Here is an 18,137-nt window from a genome sequence, read left to right on the forward strand (position 1 = left end):
ATGTCTTAAGATTTTCTAATAAAATGTGTGTGCACATAGGTGTATCTGTGTGCAAATGGTAGAACCTGACTTTGGTGAAGGTGATGTATTCACATTTGGTGTATTCAGTGCTTTGCTAGGGACCATTTACATTGATTGGTACAACCCCTTTGGAAAGAAATTTAGCGGTAGTTCTACCTCTGAGGAGCTATCTTAGGGAGGTAGTCTAAATTAGGGAAATAGGCACATGTAGGGCCACAGATAGGCCCATAGCTTGCTTTCTACCCACAACAGCTTTGGTATGGTTGAATTTGGGTGATTGTAAGATTGGTAAATTCATTCAGGGCTTTAGAAGAAGACACACTGAACTTTTAACATGTCTAGTATGAATTAAATATCTGCCATAACTCTAAGTACATTTGGCTTCTTTGTTAGGAGTTTAAAATTATATCCCTTGAGTTCATCTTCTGTTCAAATTCTTTGTGCCCAGCATTGTGCATGGCTGATGATACAGGTTTCTGGGTTTCTGAAACACTTGATCTCATATAATAGTAATAGGTGTTCTCCTCTCTGCCTCCCCCTCCCCCCTACATATTTAAAGCACACATTAATATAATAAAGTCTCTGAAAAGTCCAACCTTTAAATGATACTTTTTTTTTTAACTTGAACCTAGTGTTTTCCTAACTTTTTGAGCAAGAAACTCTGCCATTTATTAGCTGTGTGACCTTGTTTCACTTTTCTCTGTAAAATAGGGGAAAGTTCCTTCATATAGTGATTATGAGCATTACGTGAGATAAGTTTGTAAAGCACTTAATACACTGCTTGGCACATAATAAGCAATCACTAAGACGGTGGTTGTTTTTATTTAGATGTGGTTCTTGACTTGTAGGCAAATTGAGGACATGAGACCCCAAGATACAAAACAATAAAAGACGGTAATTGGGATAGAGGGTCGGTTATGGGAGACTTTATGGAGAAAATGGGTTTGGACTGGACCTAGAGAGTTGGATAAAATTTAGCAAGTTAAAAATGTGGCAATCTTAAATTGTTTCTCTGAATATCCTTAAATATTTGTAAATTCCCAAATCACTTAACTTTTAAGTAGTTGTTCTGTTTTTGACTCTAGATGTAATATAAATTGGAAGATATTTGGAGTATTGAAAAATCTAAATTATAGCTGTACAATAGAACTTTCTGAGCTGATGGAAATATTCGATATCTGCACTGTTCAATATGGTAGTCACTAGCCATATTGAGCACTTAAAATGTGGCTAGTGTGACTGAGGAGCTAAATTTTAAATTCTATTTACTCTTATTTAAATTTAAAGTGAAATGGCCGTATGTGACTACCATATTGGACAAGCACAACAGTGAGCTTAAAATGAAATTAAGGATTTGTTTCCAAAGAAATAGAATACGAATAAAAATTTGTAATGAAGTAATTCTTTTGAAATTTATAAATTCTTTATATAATGCTGTTTGTTTTGTTGTAGGTCTCCAATTGAGAAACATGGCACTGTTTTTCCTGCACTCTACCCACCTATTGCTGGACTTCTGTTGTAACAAGTTGGCAAACACTGGCTGGAACTGGGCTGCAATAAAACATGCCAGTATCAGTGCTGACAAGAGCCTAACAAGTGCCAACTTACCGATGATTACGCATTTTGAATTCTAATGAACTGTTTTAACCTTCAGGAAGAATTGTAAAGACCTGTACATAGCACAACATGATCCGGATAATATATATACTATTCATGTACATCCACAAATACACCTTGTACCAAATAATGCTTTCTTGTAGTAGAATAAGAATCGTGTAAATTCTAAAAGATTTTAGCAGGTTTTCTTTCCCTATTCATTGTTTCTTATCAGTTTTAAAAGACTCCTTAAAGCATGTCTGATGAAAAGCAATTAGGATTAAAAGTTTCCATTTAATTTCTTTTAAACCATTGAGGCTTCATTAAACTCTTTTCACTTACTAAACTTTTGTATCTTCTTTGTTTTGACACACTCCCCTTTGCTTTTATTTCTTCTATCTGCCAGAAAGTTTTCAGATCATTTAGTTCAAATACTCAAATACTTAATAAGCAACTACTTGATTTTTAATGATGACTTCGGAGGAGTGGTCATCACTAGGTGCTTTGTCCTTTTTGTATTCTAGTTGCACCCACCTCTTGGATTGGATGTAGCAATAACATTTTTTGGCTGTTGAGAGCTCTTGAACTCGCTCATTACCCCAAGAACTACAGAGAGTTGGTTCTGGATTCAACTTATTGAAATATACCCCAAACAATACAAAATTCTGATTTGGTTTTATTTTTGCCTTCCAGTTACTTAATGTTAAGATTGGATGAATAAAGCATGCACAGCTACAGGCTTTCTACTTAACTTCTGGGTTTGCTATTAAAAATGCTGTTCACCCTCATATCCTTCTCCTTAGCCTTTCATATTTCTTTGCCTCTATTCTTCTATACTGCAGATTTTTCCCACCTATTGTACAAAGAAATTGCGATGTATATTTTCATGTAATTTGATTTTGGACTTCTGTCACCTTATGTAGTGAGTTCTTCCAAAATATAATTTTTTTCCAATAATTGTCAGTTGTTGGCTTTTATTGTATTGAATGAAGGTTATACTGAATGCCAGAGAAGTGCAGTTTAGAAAAATCTCAGGTTGATTCCTTATGCAAACAAACTTAATACTTGAAAATCACATGGCCGTGGCAGTATATATATTGGGCTGTATCTAGATTCTTACATGAATCTCAAAGTATTACAGGCGTGTAAATGCATTGCTATTTGACATGTAGATTCTGTCACTGACATAGTGCACTTGGATTTTATTAGTGTTTGAGCATAAGTGTATTTCATATCATAAGTTTTCTGAAACAACTTCAGGAAATGGTAAAATGAGCATTTGCAGTGTTAACAGCAGGCCCGGGTTCCTCTATGTTTGGTGTGAGGTTGATATTGGGAAGTAGTCTTTGGTTATGTAAGAGACAGAACTTTGAGATAGTACCAGATGGGACATGGTGTTTAATTGTGAGAATCAGTGAGAATTGGTGCATCACTGTTCTGTGGGGTTTGGAGAAGTGCTTTGGCAGAAGAGTGAAAGGATTCCTGCAAGTAGTCCAGTCCTCTACAAACTTTGCATGTCCTTTTTTAAGCAGAAGTAAAATGATTGAGGATGTAGTCACAGTAGAGAGTGATTTTTCTAAATCACAGTCTGTTCTCCCCCCTGAAGCATTATAAAAACCCATAAATGTGTAATGACTGAATGTGAAAATTGTCTGATTTGATTCATTGCAGCCCAGTTTTCTTTAAGAACTTCGTTTGTGATTTTATTTTTTTCAAAGACTTTATTTTTTTCAAAGACTCTAAAAAATTGTTGCCCCGAAGTGCCAGTACTGCACACCTATCTGGGACTTTGAACGCAATCCCTTTTACTCTTAAATCTGAAATTGTTCACGTGGTGGTTGCTCGTGGCAAAATGGAGTCTGAATTTTGCTCTCCTATTGCTGTAAGTCTGCTAGCAATCTGTTGAGTTAAAACATGGGTTTGACTCTTCAGGGAGTAGCAAATGACCTAGGAACTCAGGGACAACTATTCTTGAACTTTAAGTGCCACTTTAATGCAGTTACTTTGGTATAACCATGTGTTTTTTAGGGCTAGACCTAGGGGAGTAGAAGGGAGAGCCAGGAATGAGTGCACCTCTCTTTACACTGCTTTCCACCTAGTGCCCTGACTGTGCTACATAGGGAAACACAGGCCACAATAGATGTTTGGATTTCTTTTCCTCTGTCAGAGGTGTCATCTGTGCCTTTCCCAGTGTTCATCTGACAGTGTGAATTTAAATGTGTCTACATTTGATATTAAACCACACTCAGGTGACACTGATCCAGGTGGCTTCTGTCCCACCAGTGCCTCATCATTAGTGTGAGGCAAGTCCTCTCTGCTTTAGGAAAAGGATTTTTCTCCCTAACTTTGTGCCAACTATCAACAACATCTACATAGTCTTATGGACTGTAGAACTATTGGCTGTTTCCTAAATTTATTCCAGGTTCTTGTGAAGGCTTACAGATTTCAGTCTGTGCTCATAATGGGATGGATGATCTCAGTGGCTTTCTGGCCTCTTTTTGTGAGTTTGAAATCCATATGAGGTTGGTTTTCTTGTCATTATAAGGTAATATCTTTGTGAGGTTATTCCACTAGTGCTCTGATCACTTGGGTGTCATAGTATCTTTAATGGCCTTCACTCTTGTTTGTGAAATTTTATTTTATATGCTCACTCACCCTCTACAAATCTGCCCATTTTGGGTTGTGATGCCTGTGTATTTTTGCCCGTCTGGTCTCCAGTTGGTGGAATTACCTTTTTGTACTGCCACTTCTCAGCATCTTTGAAATTTGACATAATGTTGCTTCATTCCAGTTTTTTTTAGTTCTGTAATTTGTTGATTGTATTTAACTATGTGAGTTCTGTTGTGATGTTTACTGTATTGTAAAGCACCTCGATCATGTGATGGGTGCTCTATAAATCAATAAATGATGACTTAGAGGCTGTATCATGAGCTATTTTGGTTTTAGGATGCAGGTCTCAAAAGCAAGTTGTGGGATTATTTCCATATGAACAGCACATAGTACCAAAGGGTCCACAGGGGAACCTTGATCAAGATTTTTAAAACTTCATTTAAAGAAGGAAATGAAGGTGGAAAGTTTACTTCCAACCTGACATAATGGTCTTAAAATTTCCAGTACAGGGCCAAGCACCATTCTTAATTGGTTTCTGTGCATGCTGATTTAGAACTTTAAATAAAATGAGCACGCGTTAGAGCATTATTGGAGATTTTGTCTTTGGCCTAAACTGGCTTTACCATAAAGATAAGCTAAAAGGTGAAGAACCCAGACTCAACTGTGAACTGGAAGAGACCACAGGTACCATCTCAATCACCGCCTTCCCTCCTTTAAACGGCAAACTTGGCCCAAATACCTGCCCAGGATCAGTTAGTAAGTTAGTGGCAAAAGAGGCAAGACTGAGTACTTTTTTTCCTTACTAGGATGTCAACATCCAGCTTTTCACCCTGCATCCTTACATACAGTTCATATGGAGTTACAGTGTTAGGTGTTGAAAGCTTGTTTGTCTTGATATAAATTGCCAGTGGCTATTAAGGCTTCTTCCTTGCCAACTCAGAAAAGAACATGGAGCCAGTCCTTTTAATCAATGCTGAGTTAGAAACAAGAAGAAAATCCTCTCTGAGAGCAGTTTGGGGGAGATTGAGGATCATTTCAGAGTTCATTTTCCCTGATAAATATATGTGAAATAAAAGTATTATAGAAGGGCCTAGATGATGTCCCTGAACTTTAAATAGCAGTTTTATGCATAATCATTTACTCAAGGTATATAGCAAAAACGTTTTATTTGCATGCTACTTCAAATGCAAATGAACAGGTTTTTGACTGTGCCTATTGTGTGCAAGGCATTGGGCTTTAGAGAAAGGACCAGTTGATTTTCTCCTTCCCCCTCATAAAGATAGGGCTGGTAACCATCTTACCAAATTTAAATTTTTTCCTTTCTGGAGGACTGCAAACCTGAACAGGATTCAGTTTGCAGAGCAAATTATTTCCAGGAAAAAATATTTTTGGTTGCTCAGTTTCAGATGTGTGTGACCTGGCCGCTGAGGTAGGATTAAGGCTTTTTGGCTTTTTGAGTCAGCACACCACACTGAGCTGTAGTGAAATGATTAAAGAATTTTGAATCCTGTTCACATAGGTGGAATAAATTGAAGGCGGAGAAAAAGGCTTCAACAAAAGGTAGCCAGACACATCTTAAACACAGGAGCTGCACAGAAAGTTATAGGCAAGATGCTTGATTTTTTCCCCCTTCGCAGATGTATCCATTAGGAATAAGTATAATGGCACTTGTGTGTTCACAGTGACATCTCATTTATTCCTAATGAGCAACAGAGATCAAGTTCTTATTTATTAAGTCTCTACTTTGTGGCAGGCCTGTGCTAGGCGTGTTTCATAAAGGATCTAGTAAAATTCTAACAAGGATCCTCCAAAGTAATAGTTTCTCATGAGGAAACAGTTTCCGATTAATTTGTCAAGATTGTAGAGCCAGTAAGTTTCACAGCCGGGATTCAGTTCCATGACCTTCCTTACATACTGGGTGCTGTTAACCCTTAGGAACATTTTTTCCAAGGTCACATAGACTGTGGATGTGTTGAGGCTGGTACTTGAACCCAATTCATTGGACTACCAATCTAGTGATTCCCTCCCTTCCCCCTTCTACCGTGATATGACCCGGTCTCCCCAGAAAGAGTCTGTTCCCTGCATGTCATGCTCCCTGTCTGAGACAACTCCACACTGAGTTAATCTGACAGCAAAACCTGAATTAGGTCTAAAATGTACCATGTTCTAGTGCTCAGATTTTTCAAAATGTCTGTACTTCAGGTCATATCTAACGTGGTAGCTCCATCCAAGCCTGTTGCGTGTTATAGTCCATTGAGTACTACAGATGCTTTATTAAGAAGTCCTCTGTAGCTCAGGGGTTTGAAACCAGTAACAGTCCCCTCAGAAGACAAAGGTTCAGAGAGAGTGTTATATTACAGGCATTTCTAAGAGGAGTGCTTTCACCTCTGATAGAGGCTTCTTGAAGGCAGGTTGTGATGAGGAGGTAGTCAAGCCGTTGAGTTGATTGAATCCCTTAAGGTGAGTTCTCCTTTGATTGTGGGCATCTAGTCCAAGCAAACTGAAAGGGCACAAATTTGTTTATTCCTGCATGTGTGCTGCTCTAAGGGAGAGGGTCCCTGGTTTTCATGAAATTCTCAAAGGGGATTATGACCCTCCAAATCATTAAGAACCATGGCTTCTATTCTAGTCCAACTCCTTGAAATTGATGGAGAATCTGAGACAGCTTGCAGGGACTTGCCCAAGATCAACAAAGCAAATCGGTTGCAAAGCCAAACTTGAACTTAGTTTTCTTGACTCCCTGTACAGCTCACAGTGTAACAACTCATCAAACATTCTGAGCATGGGCTGTATGTCAGATGCTAGGCTGATGCTGGGGAGGCAAAGATAAGTCATATGATGCAAAACCAGGCATCAGCTATGAGAGTACTTCCCAACTGCTTTTATGTCATTTTTATATTATGACCCAGAAAATATTTGTAGGGTACTCTTAAGGTAAACAGATGAGGCTGCTTGTGGCTGGAGGAGAGCAGCTTGCCTGGCCACCCTGATTGCCCCAAGGGCTCACCATTTGGCACACCTGTGAACCATTCTTGACAGACAGGGAAGCTTTGAGCTATGGCATCTCCATTGACCCTGGCAAGTACTCCCCCACCCTCCTTAGTCTTAAGTGCTGCTTGCTCAGTGCAGCTCCTCTAAGTACCTTCCTGCTCACACCTCCTTCACATCTTCAGTCTCCCGCCACACTGGAACATCATTTCCCTGAGTGCACCATTGTTCTTACACATTTCAATACCCTCTCCCCTTCTATTTCCCAGGTGTCCTTCAGCCAGAATTCCTCCCTCTTCCTCAAAATTTTAACCCCATGACCCTACGTTTTCCATGAACTATACTTCAAATTCCTTCACCACTCCACCTCATTACCTGCTAATACTTAACTTTGGCAGCACCTAAAACTTTTCCAACTTCAAATCCCCCCCTTTTCTGTTCTGACACCTGTATCCTGTTCTCAGATCCTTCCTTCAACCTATCATCTACTCTTGGCTCTTCTCCAAGGCCACCACTTCCCCTGCAGTCCTTAACTGTTGATGCTTCTAGGAATGGGTACAATCAGCCTTTTGACTCTCCTTTGAGTAAAAATCTTTTTGAAAGTTCTCATGCTATTCAGTTAGTTATATTACTCTTTAGCCCTCTTTTTTGCTATTAGTCATCCCCATATTCAGGAAAGATTTTAGCACGTGGCTTATGGTCTCCTTCCTTCCCTACCTCTAAATTCCAATATCTAATTTTCCTAGCTTCTCACTTCAACTTCATCTACTGTATTCCATGGCCCTGTCCTGGACTTTATCATCTGCTAGTGCTATTTAACTGATGAACTTCAGTTTGCCACCCTGACCACAACCTTGTTTGCATGACACTAGTCTTCAGTATTACAGAGACCTGCGGTTTTATGACTCCACATCGGCCTCTACTCAGTCTGCACCTGAGCTGTATTCTTACAGCACTCTCAATTTCTTTTTGGCAGTAAATCCCAAGCCTTGGGTAAATGCTATAATCCATATTCTCTGCTTCTGCAGCCAAGTGGCTGAGTTTTGCTAGAAAAAAGTGACCCATCCACACATTCAGGAAACACTTGAAACCAGACCTTCCAACCTCAGATTCCTCTCCCAAATTTTTCTTCACTGTCTGGTACCCTTGCCTACAAACTTCAACCATAAAACTGATGTCATCAAGCGATCTCCCTGATAGATCTCTTTCCCCTTTCACATCTATCTGCATGCATGTTCTTGTTTCCAAATGTTTTAGCAGAATAACAGTGACCTGCCTCTTGTCCAAAGTTAATCCCTTCTCAATTCCTTCTGCATTCGCTTGCAGGGCTCCCTGTCTCCCCAGGGACCTTGAACCGTCATTAGCTTTTCCCTCTCATTTGGCCCTTTTCTCTCAGCCTCTCACATCTTTACAAACAAACCTAAAGACCAACAAAACCCCTCTCTCGACCCTCTTATAGCCAAGTTTTTCCAAAGAGTACAGCAGTCTACGCTCGCTGTGTCCATCCTTTTCAGTGCCCTCCCTAGGGCGTGGAATATGATAGAGCTCAGTCAGTGTTTGATAAGTCCCGAGCCTCGAAAGTACTAGGTGAAGAGGGACAGGCTCTCTGTCCTTCCGGTGTCCAGCTACCTGCTCCACTTTCATTCACCACTCTTTCGTAGTCTCCACTCCACCCTCTGCCTGGCCTCCCATGACTCTCGCGAGACTTGAGGCCTCCGTTACGCGCCGCCCGAGTTGGGCGGTGCGCTTCTCGCGAGGCTGCAGGCAGGGCCGGGCCCGACATGGCGGAAGGTAGGGTTTCTGTGGAGCTGCGCGGGAAGGCGCGGAGCTGTGGGGGCGCTGCTGGCTGGGTGAAGCAGCCCTGAGCGGGGATGGCCGGGCGTGGTCGCATGGGGCACAGTGGGTCTCGCGAGCCTTCCTCTCCAGCCTCTCCCGGGCGCCTCGGGCTGGGGTCTTGAGCGCTATTCCTATGGCAGCGCCCTTGCGGCCGTCCCGACCCCGCGGGGCCGCGGCGGGCTGCGGAGCCGGGCTGGGAGGTCCGGTGTCGGGACTGAGTGCGCCGCGGGGATCCCGAGGGCGGCGGGGGAGGCTCCTTTGATTACCGGCGGTGCTGGGACGGCGGGGGAAGTAACCCTTCTTGTTAGGAAATCGAAACTGCTGTCCTGGCACGTCCCGCATCCGGAAGGGGTACCTTCCTCGCCTGCGGAAGAGCCTGGGACTCCTCTCGGGGTGCGGGGTGCGGGAGAGCCGCGGCTGTAATTGGCCAGCGTGCCCAGAGGGCGCGCGCTGTAGTCTCTGGGCTCCTCGGCAGCCCCGGGGTTCGGGCCGTCTGGGATTCCTGCCCCTGGTTTCCAGATGTGGACCGCAGGAGGGGGTTTGCTTGGCAAGAGAGTTGGCCAAGGTCACACTGCTCGTAAGACATGTGCTAAACCAGACATTTGCCCCTTTGCCTCTAAGTCCAGTCCTTACCCTCTTTTCTGGTGCTTTCCTTATGACACTGCAAGTAAAGCCACTTTGGCCTCTCAGGTGCCTCCCTTAACGTAGCAATATTAGAATCCTTCATTGTCAAAGCCTTATTGTACAGTTGGAGGAAAGAAGGCCCACAGATGGGGAGTTACCTGCCAGAGACCCTACAGTGACACTGTCGCACCTGACCAGTGTGCGACTCTTATTGACCCCATTATCGGAGGAAAATACTTCTTATTTGACTTAATATTTATTGAGTGGCTGCACTGTGCTCGTCACGGCCCGTCCTGTTGGTTTTGAGCTAAGCTTTGAACCCATCTTTATTGGGATCTTAGATTTGGGCGGCACGTGCCAGTTTGCAGGCTTTTCTCGTTTGAATTAGACTTTAGAACAACTTGGTGAAGGAGGCTTGGTGTGGTGTTATTTGCACTTTATAGATAAAGGAATTGAGGCCAAAGTTATAGAGATAGCTGAGACTGGCACCCAGTTTTTGTCTTTGCTCTTTCTACCATGCTAGACCTCAGGAAGGGGGAAACATTGGCTGAATATTGCATGAAAGCAGCGGAGAAATAAAAGGAACAGAAAGCAAGCTAAGGCATCCCCTGAAGCTAGGTTTTGGATAAATCACAGAATATTGTTGAACATTGTTTAACACAGCAGGCAGCCAACGAATGGAGCTTGTTGCTCAGAACAGTGAGGTAGAAAGGTTCAGGAAGGCCTTATGTGAGGTAATGAGGTAGTCCAGCGCATTTACACTAGGAAGAGGAGTTGAGCGTTTTGGGAATGCATTGCCAAGGTTGATATTGTGGAGGACAGCTTCTTTTTTTCATTCAGCAGTTTTACTGAGCTCCTGCTGTGCTTTGCAGTCAGATTCCAGCCATGAGGAGCTCATACTGGCTGAGTATACAGCTGAGTATACTGATTGTTATTCTGCAGCTGCCTTGAGATATGCGTTAGAGTATCCTTGAGAGACATCTAGCCAGTGGAGTATGCACCTTAAACAAACAAACCATCCTTTCAGGGTTAAATTGGCAAGGGAGGATAGCTAGGTAAGCAAAGTCTTGAGGTTCTGAATTGACAGTTTTTCTTTTACCTTTTTCGTGTTCTGGTTTCCTGGCCTGTGTTCTGATTTAAGCTGTTTGGAAACAATGTTGCAAACTTTTGACTAGGAAGAATTGAGGGGGGCATTCTCTGGCTAGTTAGTTTATTAAACTGAAGGTGCTTGTTAAGCAAGGGAAGGCAAGATTAGCTAGAAAATATTTTGCGGGGGTGTTAAATGCTGCTTGTACTTTAATCAGAATTGGTCAGAGCTGGCTACATTTATTCTGAGACACTCATTTAAATATAAACAAATAGGAAAAATCTGTCAGTAACAATTGCATTATCTGTAAGCACACTCTATGGGAACTTCCCTAATAATGGTTTTTGGTGGTGTGTCTGAGCATAAATAGCCTCTAGGAATAGTAAATAGAACCTGGAGAGACTGAGTATGCAGTTACTTCTTAATGTGACTCGTTTAGAAACCAACCTTGTTTCCTTCCATCCATCCATGGATATTGGTTTGACGGTATATATTTAGCTAATGTCTGTCCTAAAATTAGTCTTGCTTCCACGCTACATCTCTGCAGCTATCCTACTAATCTAAGCTTTCTTCATCACTCAACAAGTCCCTCCTACATGGTCTTTCTGCTTTTACTTTTTCTGCTTGATTTTGCTTCCTCACAATCTATTTTTACCAAGTTTCCAGTGTTCCCTTTAAAATATAAATCAGATCATGTCTCTCCCACTCTTCTCAATACACTTATCCCTCCACACCTCCTCCCCACTCCCATGGCTTTCCATGATCTTAAGATATATTCCAAAGCCTTCCAAGAACCTTCAAGTTCCAATAGGGGCTGGCACTTGGTTAGCACTGCAACCTTATTTCCTGTTTCTCTTCACATTCACCGTGCTCTTGCCACACTGACTTCCTTGCTGTTCTTTGTACGTTCTTCTGCGTCTTTGTCCTTGCAGTTCCCTTGGCCTGGAACAGTCTTCCTCAGTTTCTCTACACAGCTAACCGACTTTTATTCAGGTTATCTGTTCAGTTCTCACCTCTTTAGAAATCTTCCCTAATTTTTTTTTATTCCCCACTGAAATATAAACCCCGAGAAGGCAGAGACTTTTTCTGTTGTCTTTACTGCTGTATCTTCCAACTTAGAATCATGCCTGTGATTGAAGGAACGGATGAGTATATTGAGGATCATTTACCAGACATCAAGAAAAGTTGCCTGGATACATTCTTAGTCTCTTGTCAAGTAAGCTGACTGGTCCAGCTTTTAATGTGCTCTAAATAACATTAGTCTGCTGGGAGCCGCCATACCTACTTTTCATCTGGCCCATTTTAGTCTTAGCAATTAAATTGTAATGCCTAAGAGCTCAGTCTCTGCAGTTGAATGTGGATTTGAATCCTAGTTTTACTAAGCTGTTATCATAGGCAAGTCAATACATTGCTCTCAGTCTCAGTTTCCTTAACTTCAAAAGAGGGATGATCTCTCTCTTAAAGCTGTAAGGATCAAAAGAGTGTATGAAGAATGCTTTTAGCACAGTGCCTGACATTTTGACCCTGGGATGCAGTCTTTCTCTTAGTCTCCTCTTAAACCACTCTCTCCTTCCCTTCCTCAGTAAAATTAAAGTGAAAACTGGAAAAAAATGTAAATGGTTTATTAAACAGAAAATTAATCATAGACCCTTATTAGCTTACTGAAATTTGGTTAGGAAAATACTTTTGACAACAATTCAAGTAACAAGATGAAGACATTCCATATTCTGGACAGCCATTGATCAGTACAGTAGCCACTAACCACATATGGCTACTTAAACTTAATTAAAATTAAATAAAATTAAAAATTCTGTTCCTTATTCACACTAGCCCCATTCCAACTGCTCAAGAGCCATGTGGTTAGTGGCTCCCATACCAGCAGACAGCACAGATTAATAGAACACTTGCATCATTCCAGAAAGTGCTGTTGGACAGCACTATTCCAGAAAATGCTTGATCAGTATAGGCTGGTAGAAATGAGGGAAGAAGAAACTGCTCTCTTTTCCAATTTTGAAATTTATCTTTTCATTATTTTACTCATTCAACAAATGTCCCAGGCCATTGATAATTATATATAGTCTAGAGACTTCTCAAGCACTCTCCATTTCAATACCATTCCTTTCTTTTCTCTTCCTTCCCTTTCTTTCATTTCTGTCACCAGCAGTAGCTGTTAGCTTTCTCCTTGAGGATTTTATTCAAAAGAAAGTTTATCCATTGACTGCAGTGACTGTGGATGTGCCAGAGTGGAGCTGCTGTTTAGATAGCTACTGTTTACTGTTTACTAAATCATGTTTAGATATGCAGGATTCAATCACTGGCAAGGCGAGTTGCTGTAGTTGAGACGTTATCATGATTTATAGTCATGCCCAACAAAATGAGAAATTGCTATGTCCTCAGTCTCTTGTTGAATCTGAGTAGGCCTATGGTATTTCTTTTTTTTTTTTTTTGTGAGGAAGATCAGCCCTGAGCTAACATCCCTGCTAATCCTCCTCTTTTTGCTTAGGAAGACCAGCTCTGAGCTAACATCTATTGCCAATCCTCCTCCTTTTTTTTCCCCAAAGCCCCAGTAGATAGTTGTATGTCATAGTTGCACAACCTTCTAGTTGCTGTATGTGGGACGCGGCCTCAGCATGGCCGGAGAAGCAGTACGTTGGTGTGCGCCCGGGATCCGAACCCGGGCTGCCAGTAGCAGAGCGTGCTCACTTAACTGCTAAGCTGCGGGGCTGGCCTGGCTATGGTATTTCTTGAACTCCACCTAGTAAGGCACTGTGGGGTGGAGGATGGGGTGAGCATAGAGTCGTGGTCGAGGGAGATGTAGTGGGTGGTTAAAAAAGAATAGCCAGACCTAAAGCCTATTCACGGGGAACTCCAGTGTAGGTTGGGAGATGAAAAGCATGTGTATAAAAAACTACTGTAAGGTGGAAGGTGAAAAATGCTTAGGAGTTACTTTGAAAATTCAGGATAGGGAAGTGGTGGGGAGTATGTGTTGTGTGGTCAGGGGTGGCCTTTGCTGCAGAAGATAGTGTTTGAGCTGAGCTTTGCAAAGTAGGCCTCTTTTGGACATTGAGAGATGGAAGTGGGAAGAGGTGACTATTCTCAGTGGAAGGAATAGTGGGATAGTAAGTTGGAAAGCATGTTAAGGGCCAGATTATGAAGGGATGGTTAAGCATTTGGATTTTACTCTGGGCCAGGGGGTGAGGCTACTGAAAGGTATCAGCCAAGGTAGGGACATGACTAGAATTGTCTGGGGCATGCTGAAATGGCCCCAGTGTAGAGGATGGATTTGGGAGGAAGGGAGGCTGGAGAGGAGACTGTAGCAATTGATGAATCCTTTGCTAAGGAGCATTGGGGCTGTTGAGGACTGATGTGAGAGAGCCTGTAGAAGGTATAAAAGTCAGGACTTTAGAAACCTGTTTGCATGTTGACAAGAGAGAGATATCGAATGTGACTCAAGGGTTCTAGGGCTGGGTGACTCAGACAATGGCTGGGCTGTTAACAGGAAGAGGAGGAACAGATTTGAGAACAAACGTCTTTTTTTTTTTTTTTTTTTTTTAAGATTTTATTTATTTTATTTTTTCCCCCCAAAGCCCCAGTAGATAGTTGTATGTCATAGCTGCACATCCTTCTAGTTGCTGTATGTGGGACGCGGCCTCAGGATGGACGGAGAAGTGGTGCCTCGATGCGCACCCGGGATCCGAACCCGGGCCACCAGCATTGCAGCGCACGCACTTAACCACCAAGCCACAGGGCCGACCCTGAGAACAAACGTCTTGACCATGACTTTGCCATGCCCAGTATACCTTTAGGTGGTTATGTCTTAGCAGGCAGTTGGAAGCATTTCCAGTTAGACTGCTGTTTGGGTGAAAATTAGCTAGTTAACTATATTTGTTGAGTGTCTCCTATGAAGCCAGCCCTATGATCAGTGCTATACAGAGTGAGGTTTTGAAAGATGTATAAGTTACACCACTGACTTGCAGACAAGACGTAACAGAATTGAATTACATTCAGGAAAAATGTATTTCATTTCTATTAGGTGCAAGCTACTGTGCTAGAGCTGACAAAATGAGCAAGACATAGTCTCAGCCTTAGTGGAACTTGTGGAACAGAGAGGAAAGGCAAAATTTCTCAAGAAAGCATGAGTATAGTGCTTTCTAGTTTACTGAGTTTTAGCTTTTGCGTTGATGATTAATGGCACAACTGTCCAGCGCACTCGCAAGTCTATAACCTAGAAGTCATCCCTGACTTCCCCCTAACTCTTGTAGTCAGTCACCAAATCCTGTGGATCCTATAAAGCTCTCACATGTGTTCTTTCCTCCCTGCTGTCATTGCCATCAGTTTAGACTAGTGGTTCTCAAGCCAGAGAACCCTGCACATTAGAATCACCTGAAGGAGCTTTTAAAACCCCAGATTTATGCATCACTCAGCTTCAGTGAAGATCAGCATATCCTGTAAAACATTTTTTTCAAACTGAGTCAATATTGAATAAAGCATGGTTTTACTGAATCTGTTTTTAAAACAAATAAAATTGTTTATATATGTATAAAATAAGATCATCTTTCCTATCTAAGAAGTCCTGGGTAGTAAGTTTTATCTGTAACTGGAGTAAAAGGTTTTTTTTTTTTTTTTTTTCAGTAGTAGAATTTTAATCTTCATGAGAAGCATTACAAACAGATTACATACAGCAGAAATCTCAAGAAGTGAGGTAGAGAACATGAATGGAAAGCAAATTTTGAATGTAAATATATAATATATTAAAATTATGAGAAACAGTATAATTAAAAATGGATTAGGAAGCATTAAGAATAGTCAGAAACAAACTGAGAAACAGTAAAATAGCTAACACTTACTGAATGTCTACTACATACCATGCACTCTTTAAGTGCTTTATCTCATTGGAACCTCATGCAAACCTGTTAGTTGTTCTCTACTATATGCATTTTTTTTTTATTGATGTTTTAATGGTTTCTAACATTGTGAAATTTTGGGTTGTACATTTTTGTTTGTCCATCACCCCATATATGACTCCCTTCACCCCTTGTGCCCACCCCCCACCCCCACTCCCACTGCCCGGGTAACCACAGTCCAGTTTTCTCTGTCCATGTGTTGGTTTATATTCCACATATGAGTGAGATCATACAGTGTTTGTCTTTCTCCTTCTGGCTTATTTCACTTAACATAATACGCTCCAGGCCCACCCATGTTGTTGCAAATGGGACGATTTTGTCTTTTTTTATGGCTGAGTAGTATTCCATTGTATATATATACCACATTTTCTTAATCCAATCGTCAGTCGAGGGACACTTAGGTTGCTTCCACTTCTTGGCTATGGTGGATAATGCTGCAATGAACATAGGGGTGCATAGGCCTCTTTGGATTGTTGATTTCAGGTGCATTGGATAGATTCCCAGTAGTGGGATGGCTGGATCATAGGGCATCTCTATTTTTAATTCTTTGAGGAATCTCCATACCGTTTTCCATAGAGGCTGCACCAATTTGCATTCCCACCAGCTGTGTATGAGGGTTCCTGTTTCCCCACATCCTCTCCAACATTTGTTGTTTTTTGTCTTGGTGATTATAGCCATTCTGAGGGGCGTGAGGTGGTATCTTAGTGTTGTTTTGATTTGCATTTCCCTGATGATTAGTGATGTTGAGCATCTTTTCATGTGCCTATTGGCCATCTGTATATCTTCCTTGGAGAAGTGTCTGTTCATTTCCTCTGCCCATTTTTTGATCGGGTTGTTTGTTTTTTTGTTGTTCAATTGTGTGAGTTCTTTATATATTATGGAGATCAACCCCTTGTCAGATGTATGTTTTGCAGATATTCTCTCCCAGCTGGTTGGTTGTTTGTTCATCTTGATTCTGGTTTCATTTGTCTTATAAAAGCTCTTTAATCTGATAAAGTCCCACTTGTTTATTTTTTCTTTAGTTTCCCTAGACTGGGTAGGCATGTCATCCGAAAAGATTCCTTTAAAACCAATGTCAAATAGTGTGTTGCCTATATTTTCTTCTATGAGTTTTATAGTTTCAGGTCTCACCTTCAGGTCTTTGATCCATTTTGAGTTAATTTTTGTGAATGGCGATAGCACATGGTCCACTTTCATTCTTTTGCATGTGGCTGTCCAGTTTTCCCAACACCATTTATTGAAGAGACTTTCCTTTCTCCATTGCATGTTCTTAGCACCTTTGTCGAAAATTAGCTGTCCGTATATGTGTGGTTTTATTTCTGGGCTTTCAATTCTGTTCCATTGATCTGTGTGTCTGTTTTTGTACCAGTACCATGCTGTTTTGATTACTATTGCTTTGTAGTATGTTTTGATGTCAGGAATTGTGATGCCTCCTGCTTTGTTCTTTTTCTTTAGGATTTCTTTAGCTATTCGGGGTCTTTTGTTGCCCCATATAAATTTTAGTATTCTTTTTTCTATTTCTGTGAAGAATGTCATTGGGATTCTGATTGGGATTGCATTGAATCTGTAGATTGCTTTAGGTAATATAGACATTTTAACTATGTTTATTCTTCCAATCCACTTGCATGGGATATCTTTCCATTTCTTTATGTCATCGTGGATTTCCCTCAATAATGTCTTGTAGTTCTCATTGTATAGGTCCTTCACCTCCTTGGTAAGATTTATTCCTAGGTATTTTATTCTTTTTGATGCAATTGTAAATGGTATTATCTTTTTGAGCTCTCTTTCTGTTAGTTCATTATTAGCATATAGAAATGCAACTGATTTTTGTAGATTGATTTTGTACCCTGCAACTTTGCTGTAGTTGTTGATTGTTTCTAACAGTTTTCCAACAGATTCTTTAGGGTTTTCTATATATACAATCATGTCATCTGCAAATAGTGAGAGTTTCACTTCTTCGTTACCTGTTTGGATTCCTTTTATTCCTTTTTCTTGCCTAATTGCTCTGGCCAGAACCTCCAGTACTATGTTGAACAGGAGTGGTGAGAGTGGGCAGCCCTGCCTCATTCCTGTTCTCAGAGGAATGGCTTTCAGTCTTTCCCTGTTGAGTATGATGTTAGCTGTGGGTTTGTCATATATGGCCTTTATTATGTTGAGGTACTTTCCTTCTATTCCCATTTTATTGAGAGTTTTTATCATAAATGGATGTTGTATCTTGTCAAATGCCTTCTCTGCGTCTATTGAGACGATCATGTGGTTTTTATTCTTTGTTTTGTTGATGTGATGTATCACGTTGATTGATTTGCGGATGTTGAACCATCCCTGCATCTCTGGTATAAATCCCACTTGATCATGGTGTATGATCTTTTTAATATATTGTTGTATTCGGTTTGCCAATATTTTGTTGAGGATTTTTGCATCAATGTTCATCAGCGATATTGGCTTGTAATTTTCTTTCTTTGTATTGTCTT

General features: G+C 41.1%; 2 protein-coding genes across 2 annotated transcripts in view; both read left to right on the forward strand.

The window, feature by feature from the left end:
* UBE2G1 (ubiquitin conjugating enzyme E2 G1) overlaps positions 1–4,541 on the forward strand; it is a 107,763-nt gene extending 103,222 nt beyond the window's left edge. Inside the window, exon 6 of the mRNA XM_004433256.3 lies at positions 1,474–4,541. The gene's annotated coding sequence lies outside the window, so the exon portion shown is untranslated. The remainder of the gene's footprint in view (positions 1–1,473) is intronic.
* Positions 4,542–8,958: 4,417 nt separating this feature from the next.
* Positions 8,959–18,137, forward strand: part of ANKFY1 (ankyrin repeat and FYVE domain containing 1) — a 92,533-nt gene continuing 83,354 nt past the window's right edge. Inside the window, exon 1 of the mRNA XM_014789661.2 lies at positions 8,959–9,006. Coding sequence (XP_014645147.1) covers positions 8,997–9,006 — 10 coding nt within the window. The 5' untranslated portion in view covers positions 8,959–8,996. The remainder of the gene's footprint in view (positions 9,007–18,137) is intronic.

Source organism: Ceratotherium simum, chromosome 16 (assembly GCF_057802395.1).
Source record: "Ceratotherium simum simum isolate JZ-2026a chromosome 16, ASM5780239v1, whole genome shotgun sequence".
NCBI classification, from domain to species: Eukaryota; Metazoa; Chordata; class Mammalia; order Perissodactyla; family Rhinocerotidae; genus Ceratotherium; species Ceratotherium simum.